Source organism: Seriola lalandi, unplaced genomic scaffold (genome assembly GCF_002814215.2).
Source record: "Seriola lalandi dorsalis isolate HSWRI2012SDOR001 ecotype SW California unplaced genomic scaffold, Sedor1 jcf7180002054465, whole genome shotgun sequence".
Classification (NCBI taxonomy): domain Eukaryota; kingdom Metazoa; phylum Chordata; class Actinopteri; order Carangiformes; family Carangidae; genus Seriola; species Seriola lalandi.
Window position 1 is genome coordinate 597,180 of NW_019525018.1, and position 20,667 is coordinate 617,846.

At 42.0% G+C, this 20,667-nt stretch overlaps 1 protein-coding gene and 1 long non-coding RNA gene across 2 annotated transcripts in view; one reads left to right on the top strand and one right to left on the bottom strand.

The window, feature by feature from the left end:
* The first annotated feature begins 8,131 nt into the window (after positions 1-8,131).
* slc7a5 (solute carrier family 7 member 5) overlaps positions 8,132-20,667 on the top strand; it is a 20,838-nt gene continuing 8,302 nt past the window's right edge. The window contains exons 1-2 of the mRNA XM_023411418.2: positions 8,132-9,171; positions 11,482-11,607. Of these exons, the coding sequence (XP_023267186.1) occupies positions 8,580-9,171; positions 11,482-11,607 (718 nt within the window). The 5' untranslated portion in view covers positions 8,132-8,579. The remainder of the gene's footprint in view (positions 9,172-11,481; positions 11,608-20,667) is intronic.
* Positions 15,957-19,461, bottom strand: LOC111658762 (uncharacterized). Its single transcript, XR_002761025.2, has 2 exons — positions 18,422-19,461; positions 15,957-16,169 (listed from the first exon to the last, which is right to left on the bottom strand). It is a non-coding gene; the product is annotated as an uncharacterized LOC111658762 (long non-coding RNA).

A 20,667-nucleotide genomic window follows, 5' to 3' on the forward strand; every position in this document is an offset into this window, starting at 1 on the left:
GGGGGGGGGACTCCTGGTGTGGGATTTGATTTTGATGTGTATCAGTCTCACTTTCTCTTTACAGATGTTACAACACACACAATCCACGTCCAATGCATTACACTAACATGGAGATAAGGGACCCAGTACTGCAGTTCTCTTGTACAGCTGTGTTTTATCAGTGTGCTTGAATCATGCACCATGACCTGCCATCATGTTTTCTTTTTTTTTTTTTCAACTTTGAATGCAATTAATGTCAATATATTGCAATGCAAATGTTCAGTCTGTGTAAAATGTTTGTCTAAATGGCCTTTTCTCTCGAAGCTGGAGTCAGTGACATGACGTCAGAAATCATTTTATGGAGATTTGTTCATGGATGGTAAATAATCCATTATAACAGCTACATCTTCAGGAGTTTAAAATCTTTCTGTTTTACATTTTCGTCCGCCTTATATCACTGTCTGCCTTTCTAATCATAAACACATTACAGAATGCTGCCATGCTGTTTCCTTCATGATGTTTTACACTCTTACATCTTTCCATGCCTTCTGTAGCTCAGTGTGATGTTTTAGCAGGTGTTTGTTATGTATGCTGTACACTGTATTTAGTACATATTTTAGCTGTTTATTTGTACAGTGGGCAGCCAACATTCCTGCCCTGTGGGGCGCTACTAGGCCCCTCTCCCCTCCCAGCATGCCTTGCTCCACCTGGATGGCTCCTTACGGATTCCTGTCCAGCTATGCAACCAGGAAGTGTTTTTCTCCCTGAGACCCTCGGGGGGGGGGGTGTAGAAAACCACCCAACAGTGTCACATGATACAGATGTAAAGATGATTTTAAAGAAGCTGACATTAATAGATGTATAGTATAAATAAATTAATAAAGTAATGTGTGATGTAAAAAGGATCTGTTTTTTTTGTTTGTTTGTTTTTTAGATGAAGTGGTGTAATGCTATTTAATTTTATGACCTATTAATTTATATCACTCAGAGATCTGTCTTCACTTCGACATTAAATACAGTGACATTATGAATCTACTTTGTTGACTGTACAAATGAAAACTTCCAAGAGGAATGAATCCTTTTACTGGACACCGTAAATCAAAAGTGAACATCACACTCAAGAGTTTTCACCAAGCTCCTGCTTATAAACCATCTCGGCCTTTCTAGAAAAGGTTCTACATCCCCATTGTTCTTCAAGCGGACCCAGCTGACCCAATTCCTCTCTAAGCCTGAACCAGTGCAGGAACATGTTGCAAAATACAAACCTCTGCTAACTGCCTCAATCTGTCTCAATCCCCCACCCTAACCCCACTGATACCTTTGAAGTCCCCCTGACAGATGTGGGATGTTTGGTGGCCCCCACCCAAATGCCTGGGGTCCTGGGGGTGGGTTGTTTAAACACTCTTTTATACACTGTTACCATGGCTGGGTGTGATTTGGGTCTCCACCTGATTCAAACCAAAGAAATGAGACTGAAGCGAACCTCTCAGTGTTTATTGTGCTTGGCTGCAGGGGAGAGGGGCCTGGATTTACAGCGACACACCGGTTAGTCTCTACTGGGCTTCCCCTGATTGTATGAGAGTGGACAGACTGACTGGAGACCCCAAAGCTTTTAACTCTACTGTGTGTGTGTGTGTGTGTGTGTGTGTGTGTGTGTGTGTGTGTGTGTGTGTGTGTGTCTTTGTAGTAGGTCAATGAAAAACATCTTGAACTGAATGAAGTGGGATTCTGCAAGCACATAGAACAGTCTATTTTCACCAGCTGCGACAACGAGGCCAGCATTGTTTTCACTGCGTGTCTGTGTGTGTGTGTGTGTGTGTGTGTGTGTGGGTGTCATCGTGGCAAAAATATAGAGAACCTTACTGTAGCGGGAACTACCAGAGAGGTGGTTTTTACTGTTTTGGCAGGTATGTAAATGTCTGCTTGTCAATGTGAAAGCATCACAATGGAAGATAAGATACTGTCACAAAACTTTAGAGGTGTGTATTTGAGGCTGAGTTCAAAGATGGGTGTAGTCCGCTTTATAGTTTCCTGACTTGTCTAAACTGTCTAGGGACATTCATTCCCAAGACAATTGCTTCTTACTCAAGATGTAAATATCAAGGGTTGTTTTTTTGGTTTATTTTTTTTTACCCCTCATTAGTATTGCAGGTATTTGGTCATATACCAAAGTATTGGTAAACTGACCTGATGAAACTGACCCTTCAATCTTTCATGTGTAAGAAATCTCTTACAATTTTATGTCCATTGACAAAGATGTGAAGCTCTGATATTCAGTGGCACCATTGTGACCGTGTTCACCGGCCTTCAATGAATCAGAGATGAAAAGAAGTTGAAGAAAGCAGGTTCCGATTAGAGACCTCGTCTTCCTGCCGTCCGATCAACAATCTGCAAACCCCTCCAGTTCTCCACGCAGGCAGAGATATAAACAGGAACATACAATGAGAGGCCCTTCTCCCTCTGAACTCCAAGCCAGCTGCTCTTCCTCATCATCTTCCTCCTCTTTTACTCATCTCTGCGCTCCTCAGCCTCCTCTGATGTGTTTGTTTGGTGCTTCAGATATTTCAGACAAAGGACTTTCATCCATGGGATTCCTGTTTTTATTTGAATGCAGTTTAAACTGGTTTGTGAGAGCAGCTCGTGTCATCGCACACAGTCATACAGGCCGAACTGTTGTACGACAAACCCCTGAAGAAATAGTAAAGAACTGACACAAAGATGCAATTCACTCATTTGGGAACTTCAGTTTCTAGAAAACAAATTATATTAGAGGGCTACAAATTTTATTACTTGTCAATGCAAAAGAGTTCAGTAAAGGCAAAGACTACTGATCGATGAGAATCGAAATTTTACTTTTACCTTTTAAAGAAGTCGTGTTTTCTGAGTTTAGTTTCATCTTAAAATCAAATATATTGAGCCTCAACTGCTTCTAAGTCACACCCACCCTAAGGTGGCACTAGGACCTTCGACCACTAGAGGGCAGTCGAACAAGATTCAAACACAACACTGACATATTATCACCTTACAGCTAACGTGTTAACAAACAGTTGCTTATTTAGGCCACACCCCCGACATTTAGAGTCGTGTGTTTATCCACATGTTGAATAAGATGTGCCCTGTGGATTTAAAAAAAAAAATTGTAAACGAAGTTTCTGTCTTTTGCCTTTTGGCATTAAGTGTAACAAACATGTTTAGAGCTTTTCCTTTGTCAAAAAAAAAAAATCAAGCTTAAAACCTGCATCGTTTAACAGTGTTTACTTATCAGCAGTTTTCTTCTTGCCTGCTTTTGTTGTTGCATTGCTGCTGCATCTGTAGATCAGTGGGATCGTGTGAAACCATTGGTAGAAATGTGCATAACATCATCCGCATGCTCACATATGTGCATTAAAACAACCAAATTGGATTCCAAACATAAAAACATTGCTTCATGGCACTACTAGTGGTCAAATACTGGTATTTTTTAAGTCCCCCGTCTTGGTCTAACTCCTGAGGAACACATATGCTAACTTTGTCTGTCGTTTGGGCAGAAAGCATCCTGCGGACTCTTCAGGGCTTTTCACCGAAAACAGCTGCCTGCTGCGTCTGACAAACAAACGCTGAGACTGAGCAGTAAATTTGTGGCTAGCAAAAACAAAACAGTTAGCTCAAAAAGCTGCTAAAACGCTCTGTAGAGCTGAGGGCAACTGTAGGGCTGGGTGATAATTCCCTGTGGGTTTCTCACTATGAGGAACTAATTTCACATTACACATGGTAATATGATATGAAATGTTGTTTTAAAGTATTTACTCCAAAGAAAATACATGTAAAACCAGTTGAGCAAAGCAAAAGCAGTATTCTCAGCAACTCCATGATCACCGAGAATATGAACAAGAGGATTCTTTCATGAAAACAAAACAGACTCTGTTTCTAGCAATGCATCGCTCAAGCTTTCCAGAAACATCACCAACAAGGATCCGTGCGCTCCTCAAGCACCTTGATTCATGGCCAGCTATTTTGTGGACAATGTTGGGTGTTTATCTGTTTGTGTATTTGATGATTTCAGTGGTTAGCCCACATGCAGATTCCCTGAGGGAGAAGCAGGAAGCACGACCTCTCCCACACCCACAGCACAGCGTTTATGAACGCGTTCCCATCAGTGCAGCGTCCCCCTCTCATACCTCCACGCTCCTCCTTTCATTCCATCAGAGTGGGTGAGTCAGATGATCAGGAAGAATGGAAGTTTTCATTGATGAAATGTGTGGTCAGCGCTGAGTTGAGTCAATCATTGGTGCCATGCGAAGAATTTTTGCATGAATAAATAATGAGTCTAGGAAACCAGTATTGAGAACAGAGTCAGGGTCAGACCAACTGCAATTAACAGTGCGTCACACTTTGTGGGAAACCTGCTGGATTATTTATGACACGCAACAGATTGTGGGTGCTACTCTGCTGAAAATGGAGTGATAACCCTCTGACGATTAGACACCAAAACAAATGTCCTCCTTGCATCATAAAGCAACACTGTGCGGCTTAAGTTTCAGCTACAGTAGTGCCAGTATTCCTCCATGTGCTGCATCATCACGGCTACTGATCGTCAGTAGTCTGATTTGTTTTTGTAACAAAACCAAACATACCAGGAAGTTAATGGTGATGTTGGCAGGCGTAGAGCTTTTACATGCACATGCTTGCACACACAAATACACTTGCTGCTATGTGAATCTCAGCCTATAAAATGGAGGCTTTGTTTGAAGATTTGAATAGTTCACTGAAGCTGATCATAATCTGTCTAAAAGATGTTCAATCTTACAAAGAAAATGGATTAATGTGTCATCAAGACAAAAAAAAATATCAGCAAAAACGTAGCCAAATGTCTATTTTACAGACATTAATTAGTGTTTTTTTCAATGAAAGTAAGGGGTGTTTAATGGAGGAAATGTGGCTTATCAAAAGTTTTAAAAGTAGTGCTGAACAATTAATCAAAATATTATCGAAATGGCAACATGGCCAAATGCAATATCCATTTTTCTTGGATTATTCTCACTTTAGTTCAGTGTTTAGCTGCTGTCACATCCTAATTAAAGTCTATGAATTATTCAAAACATCTGAATTATTTTTAAATCTTTAATGATGTGGCATAGAAGCGCTGTCTCCCAAACTCAGCTTTTCATTTCACTTTATGAAAGACTGAAAAACAACTAAATAAATTAGATAAGACAGTGCAGCAGTTTACCATGAACCAGGACTTTGGCTCGTGTGTTTTAACTGACAAGTGACCTGACAGAGACCCTTTTTAGCTCCCATGACGTCTCCAACGTAGATCGAACTTTTGGTTTTAATTTTTCAACCATGTACAAAAAAGAACAAAAAATGTCAGAATATATAACTACCAAACATTTAGTGTGTCAGCCTCTTGGCAGGAGAATCAGATTGACCTGACTTTTCATTTTTACCCCGTCGTTCATGTGTCTTCATTTGAATTGCTGAAAAAAGTGAGGATGTGGACGGCGATATCAGCCTCCCTGCAGTGACTGAAAAAAAATGTGCCTTCATTTGTTCCCATTTCTCTCGGGGGCCTGTGGGAGCCGCTCCTCAGGTTTACAAAGACAGACGGACACAATTAGATGAGCCAGGGAAGACGCACATGGATTAAGGTGCATTTACGTCTCTCGATCTGTGGCTCGACGCGAGACTGAGGTCTTGAAATCTTCAGGCTTTGTGCAGACGTACAGAAACAATATCACAACGCACCTCTAGGCTGGATTTGGTTGACGACGTCCACCTTATCTGAGCACAGGAAATTGTCTGTCTATGGCTGTGTGTGTTTGTCTCCGGGGGGGGGGGGGGGCTCTACAAAGTGGACTGACTATTCTTGTTTATATAAAATCCCCCACGCTCTGAGACAGGCAGGATACATCAGTTGGAAAGCTGCTGTTCACTGCTGGTGGAGCTGAGTCGGAGATGGACGGTGAGCTGCAGTCAGAGTCAGATTGCAGCGTTTGTCTTGTCTGCCGTGTGTTTTCCCTGGATCTTCTCCCAGTGAACTTTTTAAAACTCAACCAGAACACTGAATCCAGTCTCCTGATGTTTCCATGCGAGTCCGATCCAACAGTTCCTTCTCTCAAATTTTTAAACTCTTGCACTCGAGGCGGGCCGCGCTCCAACCACACAACCAAAACCTTCCTCTATTTACTCTGCCTCCCTCTCTGTTGTCTATTCCAAAATCTGGGGTATTTGGTTAAGCAGCATTTTCCAGGAATATTGTGGGTTTGAATCTAACCGTCATAAACAAACTGTACAGCTAGCTGCTTCTCCTCTTGACTCTTATTTCTTTAACTAGCACTTAGCCAATACCAGGCCTGTGGCGTCTTCCAACACTCCTTTATATCTTTGTATAAAGAAAACAATGTCTTTGTTGGACATTAAAACAGAAGAACATGAGAGTCTTGCAAGAAAATATAAGAAAATATTGAATTTATCAATGATGAAAAAGCTTTTTTAACACAACTATGATTCCTAGTGGGGATGAAAGGTGCAATATAATTATACAACAGGGGTGTGGTCTCTCGGGCCCCGAAGGACAGAACTCATACAACAATGTGGTGACTTTAAATTGCCAAGGTGTGGTTGTCTGTCTGGGGAACCTCTCACCCAGTGACTGCAGAATCATGCTCCAGACCAGTGAGTTTTGTCCTTAGGGGCCACCGTAGGACAGGTTTGGGAACTGTGTGTGTGCAGTTTGGTGTTTGTGAACGGATTACAAACACAAATTTGGAAGTAGTTGCAGTTCACAACTGTGTTACGGTATGTGTTTGATGAATGATGTTAGAGGGAAATCAATAGAAACAATAGAACCAAATTTAAATCCAACTCAAGGCAACAGCGGGGCGTCTTTGTATGAGTTTGGGGGATATTTGAAAAACTTCAGCTGACCAGTCTGAAAATGCAGATCAAAGTCAAACGTGGTGCTTTGTCTAGGTCTATATATTTGCCGCTTTGAACTTGTGAACACACCGAATGTGATTTTATTTCGCAGCTGGTCTGATTTGCTCCCGTGTCTTAAACACACTAAATGACAGGCCAGTTACAACATAACTAAAACTTGAATTTTGTCCAAGAGCAGTCAGCACAAACAGGTCTCTGTGATGACAGCTCCCAAAAGTAATGCGAACAGGTAGTGCTTTAAAGAGGATGAGCCAGAGCCAGAATGATTCAAGAAGTTCTGGATCCAGATCCCTGGTGGTGTCAACTTGCTTCAGGCTATTTTCAGAGTCCTTCACTGAGCTTACAACATCATTAAACCTGTCAAGTTCGTTTTGGGTTGTTGGCTGAAAAAAAAAAAAAAAAAAAAAAAGGATTGATTTCAAATTGTGTTGAATTGAGTTCTGAATTTTCTGGTAGGCTACTTCCTTTTAAGCAGCGGTGAAGCCATGTAGAGAATACCTGTCTCAAACAGGAGATTCCAAGACTTTGGAGCAGGTCGATGCAGAGGAAAGGCTGAGGTGAGGTTAAGCATCATAACACACGACGGGTTAGGGAATAAGGTTAGGTTCAGGTTAAGGTTGGGGAAAATTTCACCAGAATCTATTCCTGAGCCATGTAACACCAAACCTTTGGATATGTGGTGCCTTGAGTACCGTACTTAAGTATATTTTTCAAGTATCTGTACTTTACTTGAGTATTATTTTTTTTTTCCTGATAAACAGCTTCTAGTTGGCTGTAGCTTTGTTGATTCAATTCTGTTTTTATGGCCATTTCTATCAGCTTTGTAGCATATAGACCATACAACACTTCAGCCAAAGGAAGTGGACTAGTCTAATTATTATTGTTTATTTATTATTAACTGTTATTATTATTATTATTATTATTATTACTATCAACAATTAGCTAATGGACGCATGAATTTCTCCTAGGGGATAAATTAAGTATCTATCTATCTGTCTTACAAGCTTTTTATTCTACAGGTTCAACAATGTCAGTGCATTCGATCAGTTATTCCAGAGTCATTAGATTCTGTAAATAAACTGCGGATCAATACAACAATGTGTTGACGAAAAAAAAAAAATTCTTAGTCTCTAGTACTCCTGTACTTTAACCCAAGTAAAAATAAAAATATGACTGAACAGCTGCCACTTGTATTGGAGTAATCTTCACTCTCTTTCACCAGAATCTACTCCATCGTCATCTTACGCCCAACCTTTGGGTATGTGGTGCCCCAAAACTAAAAGGAAGTGTGTCACGAGGGTGTGGCGCAGTACCGCTCTCCGCCGCTGGAGGGCGGGAAAGGGCAAAAGAGATGTAGCTTAGGTATTAGTGAGGAGACGCCAAACTACAAACAGGGGCTGGCCTTGACAGAGAGGGGTAGTCATGCCAGCTTTCATAGTTCCTTTGTACGCTGTCAGAGCAGAGATACGACAAAGCACGTTGCTCTGACTCACACCAACAGACACACCGCGGACTCCTCGTGGCTGAGTCCGGCCGGCATCAGACGACACACCGGGGCGACAGAGAGAGGAAGAAGAGACATAGAGAGGGAGAGAGTCAGCAAAGCGGGAAGCTTTGTGTCCCCGTCCCCGTCCCCCCCCCCCAGAGTGAGGAAGAAGAAAGGGGGAACTCAGCCAACGATGTCGGGGCTTAAGAAGAGAAATTCAAATTCCTTCGCGGATAGGGAGGAGGACAAGCAGGTCACACAGAGGATGCTGTCCCCGGGAAGCGGCGGGGAGAAGGGGGACCCCAACCAGGGTGGAACATTGGGAAGCAACGCCAAGGGCCCCAACGGCACCGGAGGAGAGGGAGCGGAGGACGGGGTCGCCCTGAAGAGGACCATCACCCTGTTGAACGGCGTGGCCATCATCGTAGGCACCATCATAGGCTCGGGCATCTTCGTCACACCGACCGGCGTGGTGAGGGAGACCGGCTCGGTGGGTCTGTCACTGATTGTGTGGTCGGTGTGCGGGATCTTCTCCACGGTGGGAGCCCTCTGCTACGCGGAGTTGGGGACCACCATCACCAAGTCCGGCGGGGACTATGCCTACATCCTGGAGGTGTACGGCTCCCTACCGGCTTTCCTCAAACTCTGGATCGAGCTGCTCATCATCCGACCGTCCTCGCAGTACATCGTCGCCTACGTTTTTGCCACCTACCTCCTCAAGCCCATTTTCCCCGACTGCCCGGTGCCGGAGACCGGGGCCAAGCTGGTGGCCTGCCTCTGCATCCGTGAGTATCCGAACCGGGATGATGCAACTTAAGGCGTTGCTGTGTTGTGTTGTGTTGTGTTGTTGTAGTGTGTCATGCAGGTGGGCTATGGGGTTACTTCCTGTTTATGTTAGTCAATCAAAATGAACACACCTGTGTGTCTGAAGGAGCGCAGACATGAGATAATCATCCCATATTCATACAGTTGACACAAGTATCCTCAGATCTTTATCTGGTGGACCACGTGTGAAGCTACTGAAGCGTACACGCGCACATCAAGCATCAGCGCGCGAGCCTTAAATACTGGTGAAAAACGCTGCGTTATTACATCAGCTCCGGAGAGGATGTAGGATGCTGGTATGCACTTCATTTACTCACATTTTATTTAATGTTTAATGAATATATATAATTTTAATATTTCGTCTTTGTAATAATTAAATAATTTAAAAACTGCGAAAAAAACGGCAGTAAGGTTAATACAGAATTATTTGCACACTTTCTAGGTTTAACAAGGTCATAGTGTGTAAATATGAATGCAATGTTAATATAAAATTAAATGTATCTAAATATAATGAAAACCATTAAAAAAATTCCATTAAATATAAGGAAGTTAAATCTAAAATAAAATCTTCTAATTGAATTAAGAAAGCTATAATATCCCATGATTCATTCGTGTTCAATTATCATCAGGGGACTTCCCATTACTTGCGACTGCATATTGTAGGCTACTTAATTATTACATCGTATTTTTCTGTGTTCATAATTTGTGGATATGTTTTAATTAGATACTTCAAGAATAAAATAAAATGACAAAAAGAGAAAAATGTTTAATTTCGTTCAAAGCAGTCATTTAAACCTCAACTGTAAAGCTATTGTATAGACTAAAATATAGGTAAACCTTATTAGCGTTTCACAGGCTTGTTTCCTGCCTTGTTTTGTACAGAGTCTTAACAAATTAAGTCTGGATTGTTAGCTGCTTGAGTCTATTAGCACCATTCTCTGGTTGTTGTCTTTGACTGCCACATGCAATGAGTAACCAAACCTCACCTCATCTCACTCTCCATGTGTGTCTGAATACTTTAATACACATGACACTATGTATGGCTATATATGAGTATGATGAATATGTGCGAGTGTGTGTGTGTGGTACCGGCTGGTAACCGTAGTACCTAATCTTCAGATTGACTGAAGGCTAAAGCCTGACTGAGAGCGCATGACAAGGCCATGGACCAAGAGGATCAGTTATCTGTGTGCGTGCATGCGTGTGTGTGTGTGTGTGTGTGAGTGCCTATGGTGTGGGGTGGTCAGGGTCACTGTGGGGCTAAGAGCCAAATCTCTCTACACACACACACACACACACACACACACACACACACACACACACACACACACACATCCATACCTCCATAGGTCTATTTTGGTGGGAGTCATTGTTCCATTTGACCCATTTCTTTGGGACATTATGTAACTGAGACCAGTGTGTTTCTGTATGTGTTCACTTGCACACATGCTTAAAGTTTGTGCACACATGCACATACATGAATACCCCCAAGTATTAGCCAGTTGTGTGTGCACGCCTGTGTGAGTTTGGATGCCAGGTTGTGTGTGTGTGTGTGTGTGTGTGTGTGTGTGTGTGTGTGTGTGTGTGTGTGTTCTGCCCTCTACTGTACTTGGGCTCTCTCTCTCTCTCTCTCTCTCTCTCTCTCTCTCTCTCTGGCTTTGTCTTGGTCCCTTTAACACAGAGCCTCATTGTGCTCTGTCTCGTCCTTCTGTTGTGGCCCCGACCTGATTTAGGAGCTTTGGAGGGACCTGCTGCTTTAGTTAATCACTTTTAATGGGGTCCAGGGTTAGGGACCGCTTAAACAACTTTGAGTATGTGTGTGATTTCTGTGTATGGTGGAGGAGGGGGCTGAGTACCAGCATTGTACATGTGTGTGTTGAAGACAGAGGGGTATGCAGGAAGGGATTTTATTCCCGGTGAATTCTTCTCCAGCTTCCATCGTGCTGCGAGAGCCACAAATAAACACACGCACGCACACAACCAGTTAAAAAGCTATTTAAAAATGTGTGAAGTTATGTTCCATATATAAAATCTCAAAAACACTTTGAAGGAAAAGTAAGTTCTTCATGTGCCCAGTATGAATTCCTCTGTTGCACAGTATCCTGCAGAGTGATTAAAGAAGCGCTGCGGTGATGCAAGCGTGCCGTAAGTCAGTGTGTGGGGAGACCTTTCATGTGGTTGGAGTGAAGTAACCAGGGAAGTTGCACCTCAGAGTTGTTCAATAAGTTAAAGCCTTTGTCTCTTACTCCCTGTCTGTTTTTTCTCTGCAGTCTTGTTGACCTTTGTGAACTGCTACAGTGTGAAGGCGGCCACCAGAGTGCAGGACTTCTTTGCTGCAGCCAAACTTCTAGCGCTCGGACTCATCATCATTATTGGCTTTGTCAAGATTGGCCAAGGTATGCTATGCAAGCACCTCTACATACACAACACACACACACACACACACACACACACATTCACAAGGTTACTGTTAGTGCAGGTGCTTTACATCGTAAATTTAACATCGTCAATGAACTGAATGACAGACACAAGAAAAATTAAAACTTCTTACCAACATAATTTCATTGTGATGATATAAATTTATCAGGTTCTACAAATCTCTGTTTTCCAACTTAATCATTTCAAACTATCTGTAATTAACCAAACCATTTGTTGAATGTATTATATGTATTGCCCATATTAGCATTCACACTGTGGGACACGAGGGATAAAAGTGAGTTGTGAAAGACACACCCGTAAGACGTAATCCTCCCTGCAAATTGTTTGTTGTTTGTTTATGCAGATGCCAGTAAAGTAACAGTTGGCTTAAAATACACACAAAAGCCGAGGAAAACCTTGCAACAAAGATGTAGCTGTTTACAAAACTCCCATGAACATACAGTAGCACACACCCAACAGATTCAGTACTGCATCTGTAATGGTGCAGTTTGAGTCACACGGCTTGAAACAGGAAGTGGTTTATTTGACTAAAGTGGTAAAAGCACCCCCCCCGATGTGTACTCATCAACTGCACTCCCTGATGGTGAGTCCTCAAACTACGTTATTTAATTTTCTCACTTACAGAAAGATTTTATTTGGTTCATGTTTGTCCCTGTGAAGATTATTCAACTCATTTTATATGCAAAACACAATTTCTCTAAAGTCAGTATGAAAAATCACAGTTCTCAAATTAAGATAGTCCTGAAATCAAGGACAAATTAGTTTTTAACTGAGCAGATTTTGTGTGTAATCCATAGACCCATAAACTGTTTTATTTAGTTATTCTAAACTTCACCGATCAAATTCTGGTATTGAAATCCCATTCTGGCTAAAGCTAATCTCAGCGCAGCCTGGCGTCTTTGTTGCATGTGAGTAGTGAATCCGTGGAGGCAGAGGAGCTGGTGTTCAGCTTCCTGGAGTCGGGCCGAACCCTCATTAAGGCCACAGGATGTTGTGAAGTATAGCCAGAAACGAGAGGGCACAGAGATACCAGACAATGACTCTTAAGTAGAACACAGCTCCTTTTCATTTGGAAATATGCTCATTAGCTGCAAGGAGGTTTGAGCCGCACAAAGGAGCAGAACAAACAAGAACTCATGTCCAACTTCAGACTTTACTGAGGAAGGTGTATCAACATGTCTGATACGGACAGGAAGTGAGCTCAGCCAATCAGACTCTGCCCCCTAGAGGAAGGCCATCTTAAACCAAGACTTTTGGGGTTCACGGGGTTCATGCCACAGAAAAGAGACTACTGTGATTTACAGTCCTAAATATCGAAGGTGGCATAATACTTTTCCGCCTCCCTAATGATGATTAAGAAAAACTCCTCTAACCAGGTAACTGTAGGCTTATATCCCCCCTGCTGCCTGTGTGCATTTGCCGCCAAGCCCTGCTGTGCTCCTATGGCTGTGTCACTTCCTGTCCGCAGAGAAGCTGTCGACTGCCGTACTCCTCCTCCGAGAGGGACAGGGGCAAACAGAGGGGTATATTAGATCTGCATTTGATCGTAGTGAATCTGTGCTCTGATGAAAGAAAAAAAATTCGAGGGGAAACCCACTAAAACTAGGGAAGTCAACAAGTGTGTGTGCTGAATGTGAATGAGTCAGTCACAGGCCGAGTCTTGCAGATTGAATGTAATCACAAGGAAAACAGTTTTTTGTGGAGCAGCAGCACGAAGCTGACAGCAGGATCCGTTTATCCAGATTTTTACTCAGCTGCAAAGTGATTTGTCGTTTAAAGCGAGAAGCCTCCAGAGTTTACAGTGGACTTTAAACTGACCACAGCAGTGACCTGTTTTCTCCAGCTGTGTGTTTCCTCTGTCTGCTCACCCATGACCTCTGACCCTTTGACCTCACACCTGACAGTGACTTTAGGCGAGCTGAAACCAAACTTTGAAATGTGGCAGTTTCAGTCACAGTTTCAGTTTAACTCCAACTGCAACAACAAACCTACAGTCTTGATGGCAACTATAGGAGCTTAAAGCATCTGAAGCACTCTACAAAATTGTCTAAATTTAAATATATATATATATATATATATATATATATTTCTCTGACTGAGTTCAGAGAAATGACCTGAGTGAACGTGCAGTATTTAATTAGTAAATGTGCAACGTAATGTTAACTATTAAGGGACAAGAAGGCCAGCTCTTTTCAGTAAAACAGATTAAACTGGAAATATACTTGATCGTATTGTCTTTTTTTCTGGAAAATGCTACCTCTAAATTGTATTTAACACCTCAGTATTTTGAAGTTTTTATATACAGTGGATATAAAAAGTCTACACACCCCTGTTCAAATGCCAGGTTTTCGTGATGTAAAAAAATGACAGCAAGACAAATAATTTCACAACTTTTTCCACCTTTAATGTGATCTATAACCTGTACAATGCAATTGAAAAACGAACTGAAACCTTTAAAGGGGAAAAATATAAAATAAAAAACTTAAAAGGACGTGGTTGCATAAATATGCACACCCTTAAACTAATACTTTGTTGCAGCACCTTTGGCCTTTATTACAGCACTCAGTCTTTTTGGGTAGGAGCCTATCAGTTTGGCACATTTTGATGTGGCAATATTTGCCCACTCTTCTTTGCAAAACCGCTCCAAATCTGACAGATTGCAAGGGCATCTCCTGTGCACAGCCCTCTTCAGATCACCCCACAGATGTTCGATGGGATTCAGGTCCGGACTCTGGCTGGGCCATTCCAAAGCCTCAATCTCATTCCGGTGAAGCCATTCTTTGGTTGATTTAGATGTGTGCTTTGGGTCATTGTCGTGCTGAAAGATAGAGTTCCTCTTCATCTTCAGCTTTCTAACAGAAGGCCGAAGGTTTTGTTCCAACACTGACTGGTATTTGTACCTGTTCATAATTCCCTCCATCCTGACTAAGGCCCCAGATCCAGCTGAAGAAAAACAGCCCTAAAGCATGATGCTGCCACCACCATACTTCCCTGTAGGTATGGTGTTCTTTTGGTGATGAGCAGTGTTGTTTTTGCGCCAAATATACCTTTTGGAATTATGTCCAAAAAGTTCAACCTTGGTTTCATCAGACCACAACACATTTTCCCACATGCGTTTGGGAGATTTCAGATGTCTTTTTGCAAAATTAAGCCGGGCTTTGATGTTTTTCTTTGTAAGATAAGGCTTCTGTCTTGCCACCCTACCCCATAGCCCAGACATATGAAGAAGACGGGAGATTGTTGTCACATGTACTACACAGCCAGTACTTTCCAGAAATTCCTGCAGCTCCTTCAGTGTTGCTGTCGGCCTCTTGGCAGCCTCCCTGACCAGTTTTCTTCTCGTCTAATCATTAATTTTGGAAGGACGTCCTGTTCTTGGTAATGTCACTGTTGTGCCATATTTTCTCCACTTGATGATGACGGTCTTCACTGTGTTCCATGATATATTTAATTCCTTGGAAACTCTTTTGTAGCCTTCACCTGACTGATATCTTTGAATAATGAGATCCCTCTGATGCTTTGGAAGCTCTCTGCGGACCATGGCTTGTGCTGGAAGATGTGGCTACGAAAATGTCAGGAAAAGCCTGCTAGAACAGCTGAACTTTATTTGGGGTTGATCAGAGGCACTTTATTTGGTGACAGGTGTGTGCTCACTCCAATTTAACATGAGTTTGAATGTAATTGGTTAAATCTGAACACAGCCACATCCCCAGTTATAAAAGGGTGTGCACACTTATGCAACCACATTATCTCAGTTGTTTATTTTTACTTTACCTCCCTGAAAGATTTCTGTTTGTTTTTCAATTGCGTTGTACAGGTTATAGGTCACATTAAAGCTGGAAAATGTTGTGAAACTATTTATCTTGATGTAATTTTTTTACATGACAAAAACCTGGCATTTGAACAGGGGTGTGTAGACTTTTTATATCCACTGTATATAAAAACTTCAAAAATACTGAGGTGTTAAATACAATTTAGAGGTAGCATTTTCCAGAAAAAAAGACAATACAATCAAGTATATTTCCAGTTTAATCTGTTTTACTGAAAAGAGCTGGCCTTCTTGTCCCTTAATAGTTAACATTACGTTGCACATTTACTAATTAAATACTGCACGTTCACTCAGGTCATTTTTTCTGAACTCAGTCATTCATGTCATGCAGTGTTAAAAGGCTTTTCCCCGAAAACTGCTGATATATTGTTGAAATAGGGGGCTGTAAGCTGAACTGTTACCTTGCTGCTGCTGTATTAAATGTGAAGGTATCCTCTTTATATCAAGTTTATGTCACTAAATCAGAACCAAACTGGAACCATTTTAGGACTTTTATTTCTCCAACATGACAGGGCTGACAGATTTTATACCTGCAGCCACTGGAGCTTGAGATGTCTTAATAAAAGGTAAACCAAATCCAACTTCAGTCCTTCATCACGCACACGTTCAGTAGACTGCCTGTATGTGTGGAGGTCGGAGGTCACAGGTGTCAGATCAGCAAACAGGACGTCAACACTGACCGGGCTTGTTCTGAGCAGAAAGACATGTAGCAAAGGGAGGAGCATGTCAGTGAGGTTGGGGTGAGAGACGGTGGGCAGGGAAGAGAGGAGCAGACGTGTGGTACTTCATGGGGAACTCGTTTTGCACTGGAGCTTGCACAAGAGATCAGAGTACAAATAAAACTATATGCTTCAGCTGTGTCTGTTGTAACATACTCTAGGTTCTCCTATCAAATCTACAATGACATTTAAAAAGAAATACCTGAATAACACACACACACACACACACACACACACACACACACACACACACACACAGATTTACATGCAGTTTCTGATAGAGGCCGACTAATGCAGTAGTTTCTGTAAGACTGAGTGTGTCAGGACATTTCAGCAGGTCCTCTCTTTTCAGACAAGTCAGTCAGTTGTACTTGTTTGTCTGGAGTTGGGGTCAGTTTTTTTCCGCTGACGTCAGACTGGCAGACAGATGAAGAGGCAGGGGACTTTAAGGACAGAGAAACAAAGTGACCATGACATTAAACAGAAAGGCTTCTTGAAGCTCGGTGACGGGCGTGTTGACGTAATAATATAATAAGTGTAAGCAAGCTGTAAACAGTTAGACATTCTGTTATTCAGCAGTGTAAAACATGCTTTTAGTCAGGGTTTAAATGGAGAGCTGGACATTAAACTGTATGTTGATCTTTGACTTGGTTTATAGTATAGCATTATATTAACAATAATGCTACATATAGTAAACTCTGAACATCATTTAAGGTCCAATATTTTACACTGTTGCTGTGTTTTATTTGAAGTGTTGATCCATAATTCTAATGAATGAATTTCCCCTAGGGGATAAATAAAGTGTCTGTCTGTCTGTCTGTCTGTCTGTCAATGAGCCAATCAGAAGAGAGGAGGCTCTGAGTCTCTCTTCTGATTGGCTGACTTTTTTTCTGAGTGATCTAATAAAGATATAGCAGATTTCAGGTAAAAACACTCAGAGAAACCAAATCCTGCAAGGCTGGACGGTGGGTCCAGGTGGGCGGGGCTTGGGGCATTGCTGAGCGCGTCGACTGCTTTGTTGTGACATCACAAAGTTACAGAAGTCCTGACGGCTCGTTTTAAGGCTCAGTTTCTGAATACAGGCTTTGTGCATTTCTCTGTGGACTGAGGCTTTGATACTTTCACAGTATTAATGATGAATTAATAACTGAATAATGGAACAGTAACAAAGGATTACTATTGATGGATTGTACTATTGATTGGATTCAATCTTAACTAATTATCAGTCAGTCTCACTGGCTAATACACAGCATGTCAGTGACTGTAGAGTTGATCCTCTGTGCTTTTCTGTTCCTTTAATTTTGGCCATTTTCACAATAAAGAAAAAGAATTTAAGGGATAAATTATTGATTTTCAAAACGTCTGTCCTTTTTCTTATATATATATATTTATTTGTATATATTTTTTTTATTAAAAAATATGGCTTTCATTCTTGAACTGATATTAATCTACATGAGTTGACGCAAGCGGCTTGTCTAATACCTGTTTAGGTGTGTAGCTGGAGCATGAAGAGTAATTCTACTCATTTGTAATTCTTAGTCCTTTAGTAAGTGCATTGAGTCTGATGCGATTCTTAAATCTTTAACACCAGCCTGCTTTCATCATAGTGCTTATAACAACTGTTTATCTGAGACACTGTAGATTATATAGATTTAGACAAAGCCTGGGTGTGTGGCTACGATGACAACAACAAACTCACCTGACAGGCTGCTCCACTGCGACCGCACCGAGTGGTTGTTGAGTGATTTATAGATGCTAGAATTTACATTCACTGTTTAACCAGCCACCTGATCAAAAAGAAAATTAAAAAACTGAAAGAAAAAATAAAATATAGATTGTTTATTAGTCATTTCTGACTAATTTCTGAACTAAATAATCATTTGGAGAGGTTTATTCTGGAAACTTTTTTTCCTCGTTTATTGTATGAGATTTTGCTAATTAATTGAATGAGGTCAGAAAATACTCTGCTAGTACATCTACATCTCTGACACACACACACACCTGTGCTCTCAGCTGGCGTCTTACATACACCGAATTCACGCTGCGGCGGAGCTTTGTGGCTCATGAGGTCGGAGTCGTCTGGTGTCTCAGATTAGAGGCCGGTGTAATCTGATTAGCTCAAATAAACCCCCGCTTTCTCAATCTGACACCTGCCTACACAGTTTGGTAACGAAACAATCACAGAGGATGATCGCTTCCTGGTAAACGGCGGCCAAAACTCACCTCTGATTCACTTGAATTTCATTTCGTCATACTCCATCTGTCATGCAGGGATTTCCCTCACAGCTTCTTATTCTCTATGTGACATTAACATAGTTTTTTTTAAAACATTAACTGATGCCCATTTACACTAACAAAACTACTGACATCTTGCAATGATTTTTTTGCTGCTGGTTCAAACACCGTTCACACCGTCACGGCGCTCTCTGAGGTGTTTGTGAATAAAAGGTGTGTGTTTGTACAGTGGGAGGACTCCAGCTGAATCAGGCAATGTAAATATTCGATTTAGCGAATGGTGCCCCCCCCCTCCATTCTTGTTTTTCAACAAACATGGACTCACTTCAGTCTCCTTTTTACTTGATCCACTGTTTCCTTAAAGAGACTCAATCACTGCCACCTGCACACCTCAACACTTTAGTGACTGAATGTCATTGTGAGATCTACAGAAATAAAAAGTTTTTAGTCATTGTTTTGAAGGAAAAGTTCAACATTTTGGAAAGTACAGATACTTTTTGTCAGAGAGTGAGATGAGAGGATTGACACCAGTCCAACGTCTGTGTGATGGTTATGAAGCTGGAGCCAGGAGGAGATTAGCCGAGCTTAGCATAAAGACTGGAGGCAGAGGGAACCAGCTAAAGCCTTTCTCTGTCCAAAGTTCGAAAACAGCCCCCGCCGTTCTCAGTAACACAATATATCTTGTTTGTTCAATTTGTACACAAACAGAAATGTAGAAACAGATGGTGTCCGTCATTTCTCCCAGCTCTAGTATTTGCCAGTGTACTGAACAGTTTCTTTCAGGTGTACGGTTGGAGTAGGCAGGTACTGTTCAGTCAGTGAATCCCTCTAGTCTTTATTATTAAACCAGGCCTGGTTTTAAACTCAGGAACTAGAGGTAGTAGCTCAGGTTGACTTTCATTCAGCCTTTGTTGGTATGTGTGCACCTTGAGTGTGTTTGTTCTGCAGTGTGCATACATATTTCACTGCCTGGCACTAGCATCATGTGACCAGCTGATCACTGCTCGGAGGGTTTCCTGACCAGCGTGGTGGGAGGAACAGAAGAAGGAATAATAATGAAATAAAAAGAACAAAACTGAGACACAGCGACACCGGAGGGTTGAAGATGAAAATGTTTGTGTTTTTCTACAACCTTTTTAACAGAGTCCTCATGCCACAAAATAACGGCTGAGCAGAACGGGGATGAAGAAGGAAGGATAAGAGCAGGAGTCAGGAATGATTCAGACTTTTGGTTTGGAACAAATCAGCTGTTAAAGCCTCACGGAGGATGTGAGGTGAGCTGAGGGTTTGGAGGCACATGACCCTGAGCAGTAGCAGTGTGTATCTTTGTGTAAAGAAATATGCAAACAAAACCTGTGGCGAATGACGTCACATGATTTCTTAGTGTATGTGTGGCCTCCAGACTTGGTTCAGTGACTGTAACCATATGGGAAAGCATTCAAGCATTCAAGCATTCAAGCATTCAAGCATTCAGACACAGATCTGAGTTACACAACACCTGACAGGTCAGTGTACAGCAGAGTTTAAAATCTCTGTTATGTGCAATATCTTTCTAAACATGTCATACCTGTTTGGGCGCAGGACTTCTGGAAAAAAATGTTTTGATTGCAGCCTGTGGCTGGATGCCAAATCCTTCTCTATACCTTCTGAGTTCAACCTTATGCGTACGGCACTTTGAACACAACACATTTCTTTACATCGTTCTGTAAATATGTCCTTGTAAAATGTAGTGGAGTTGAAGTATAAAGTTGGTTAAGTGGAATATACCTCAAAGTTTTACTTGAGTGAATGTACTTACTTTCCAGCACTGGGAGGAACAAGTTGAAACGACCGTAAGGAACCTGTGTTATAGCCCCCCCCCCCAGCAGAGCTCCCCTGTCAGGCTGGTACGTAGAGCAGTGCGGTCCAGGTGTGGCAGCTGGGTCTCAGGACTCTGTGGTCGCACATGTGTCTCTCTGATTCTGGGTAGAGCATGACGTGAGACAGTACAGACAAGACAGACAGCCTTTCCCACACTGCGCGGTGGCTTAGGGGCTAACCCTCCCAGTACCAACACTGCCCCGGGGCTGTTGGTTTAGCAACCGTCGCCATGTCTGAGAATGTGTGTGTATGTTGGGAGCAGGTTCATCAGGAATGTGGCACAAATCAGGAGAAACCTGGAGGTCAGACATGAGGGGCCGTGAGCAAAAATGTTGTAAATCTTCAGAATGGCCAAGTAAAATAGTAATTCCCCC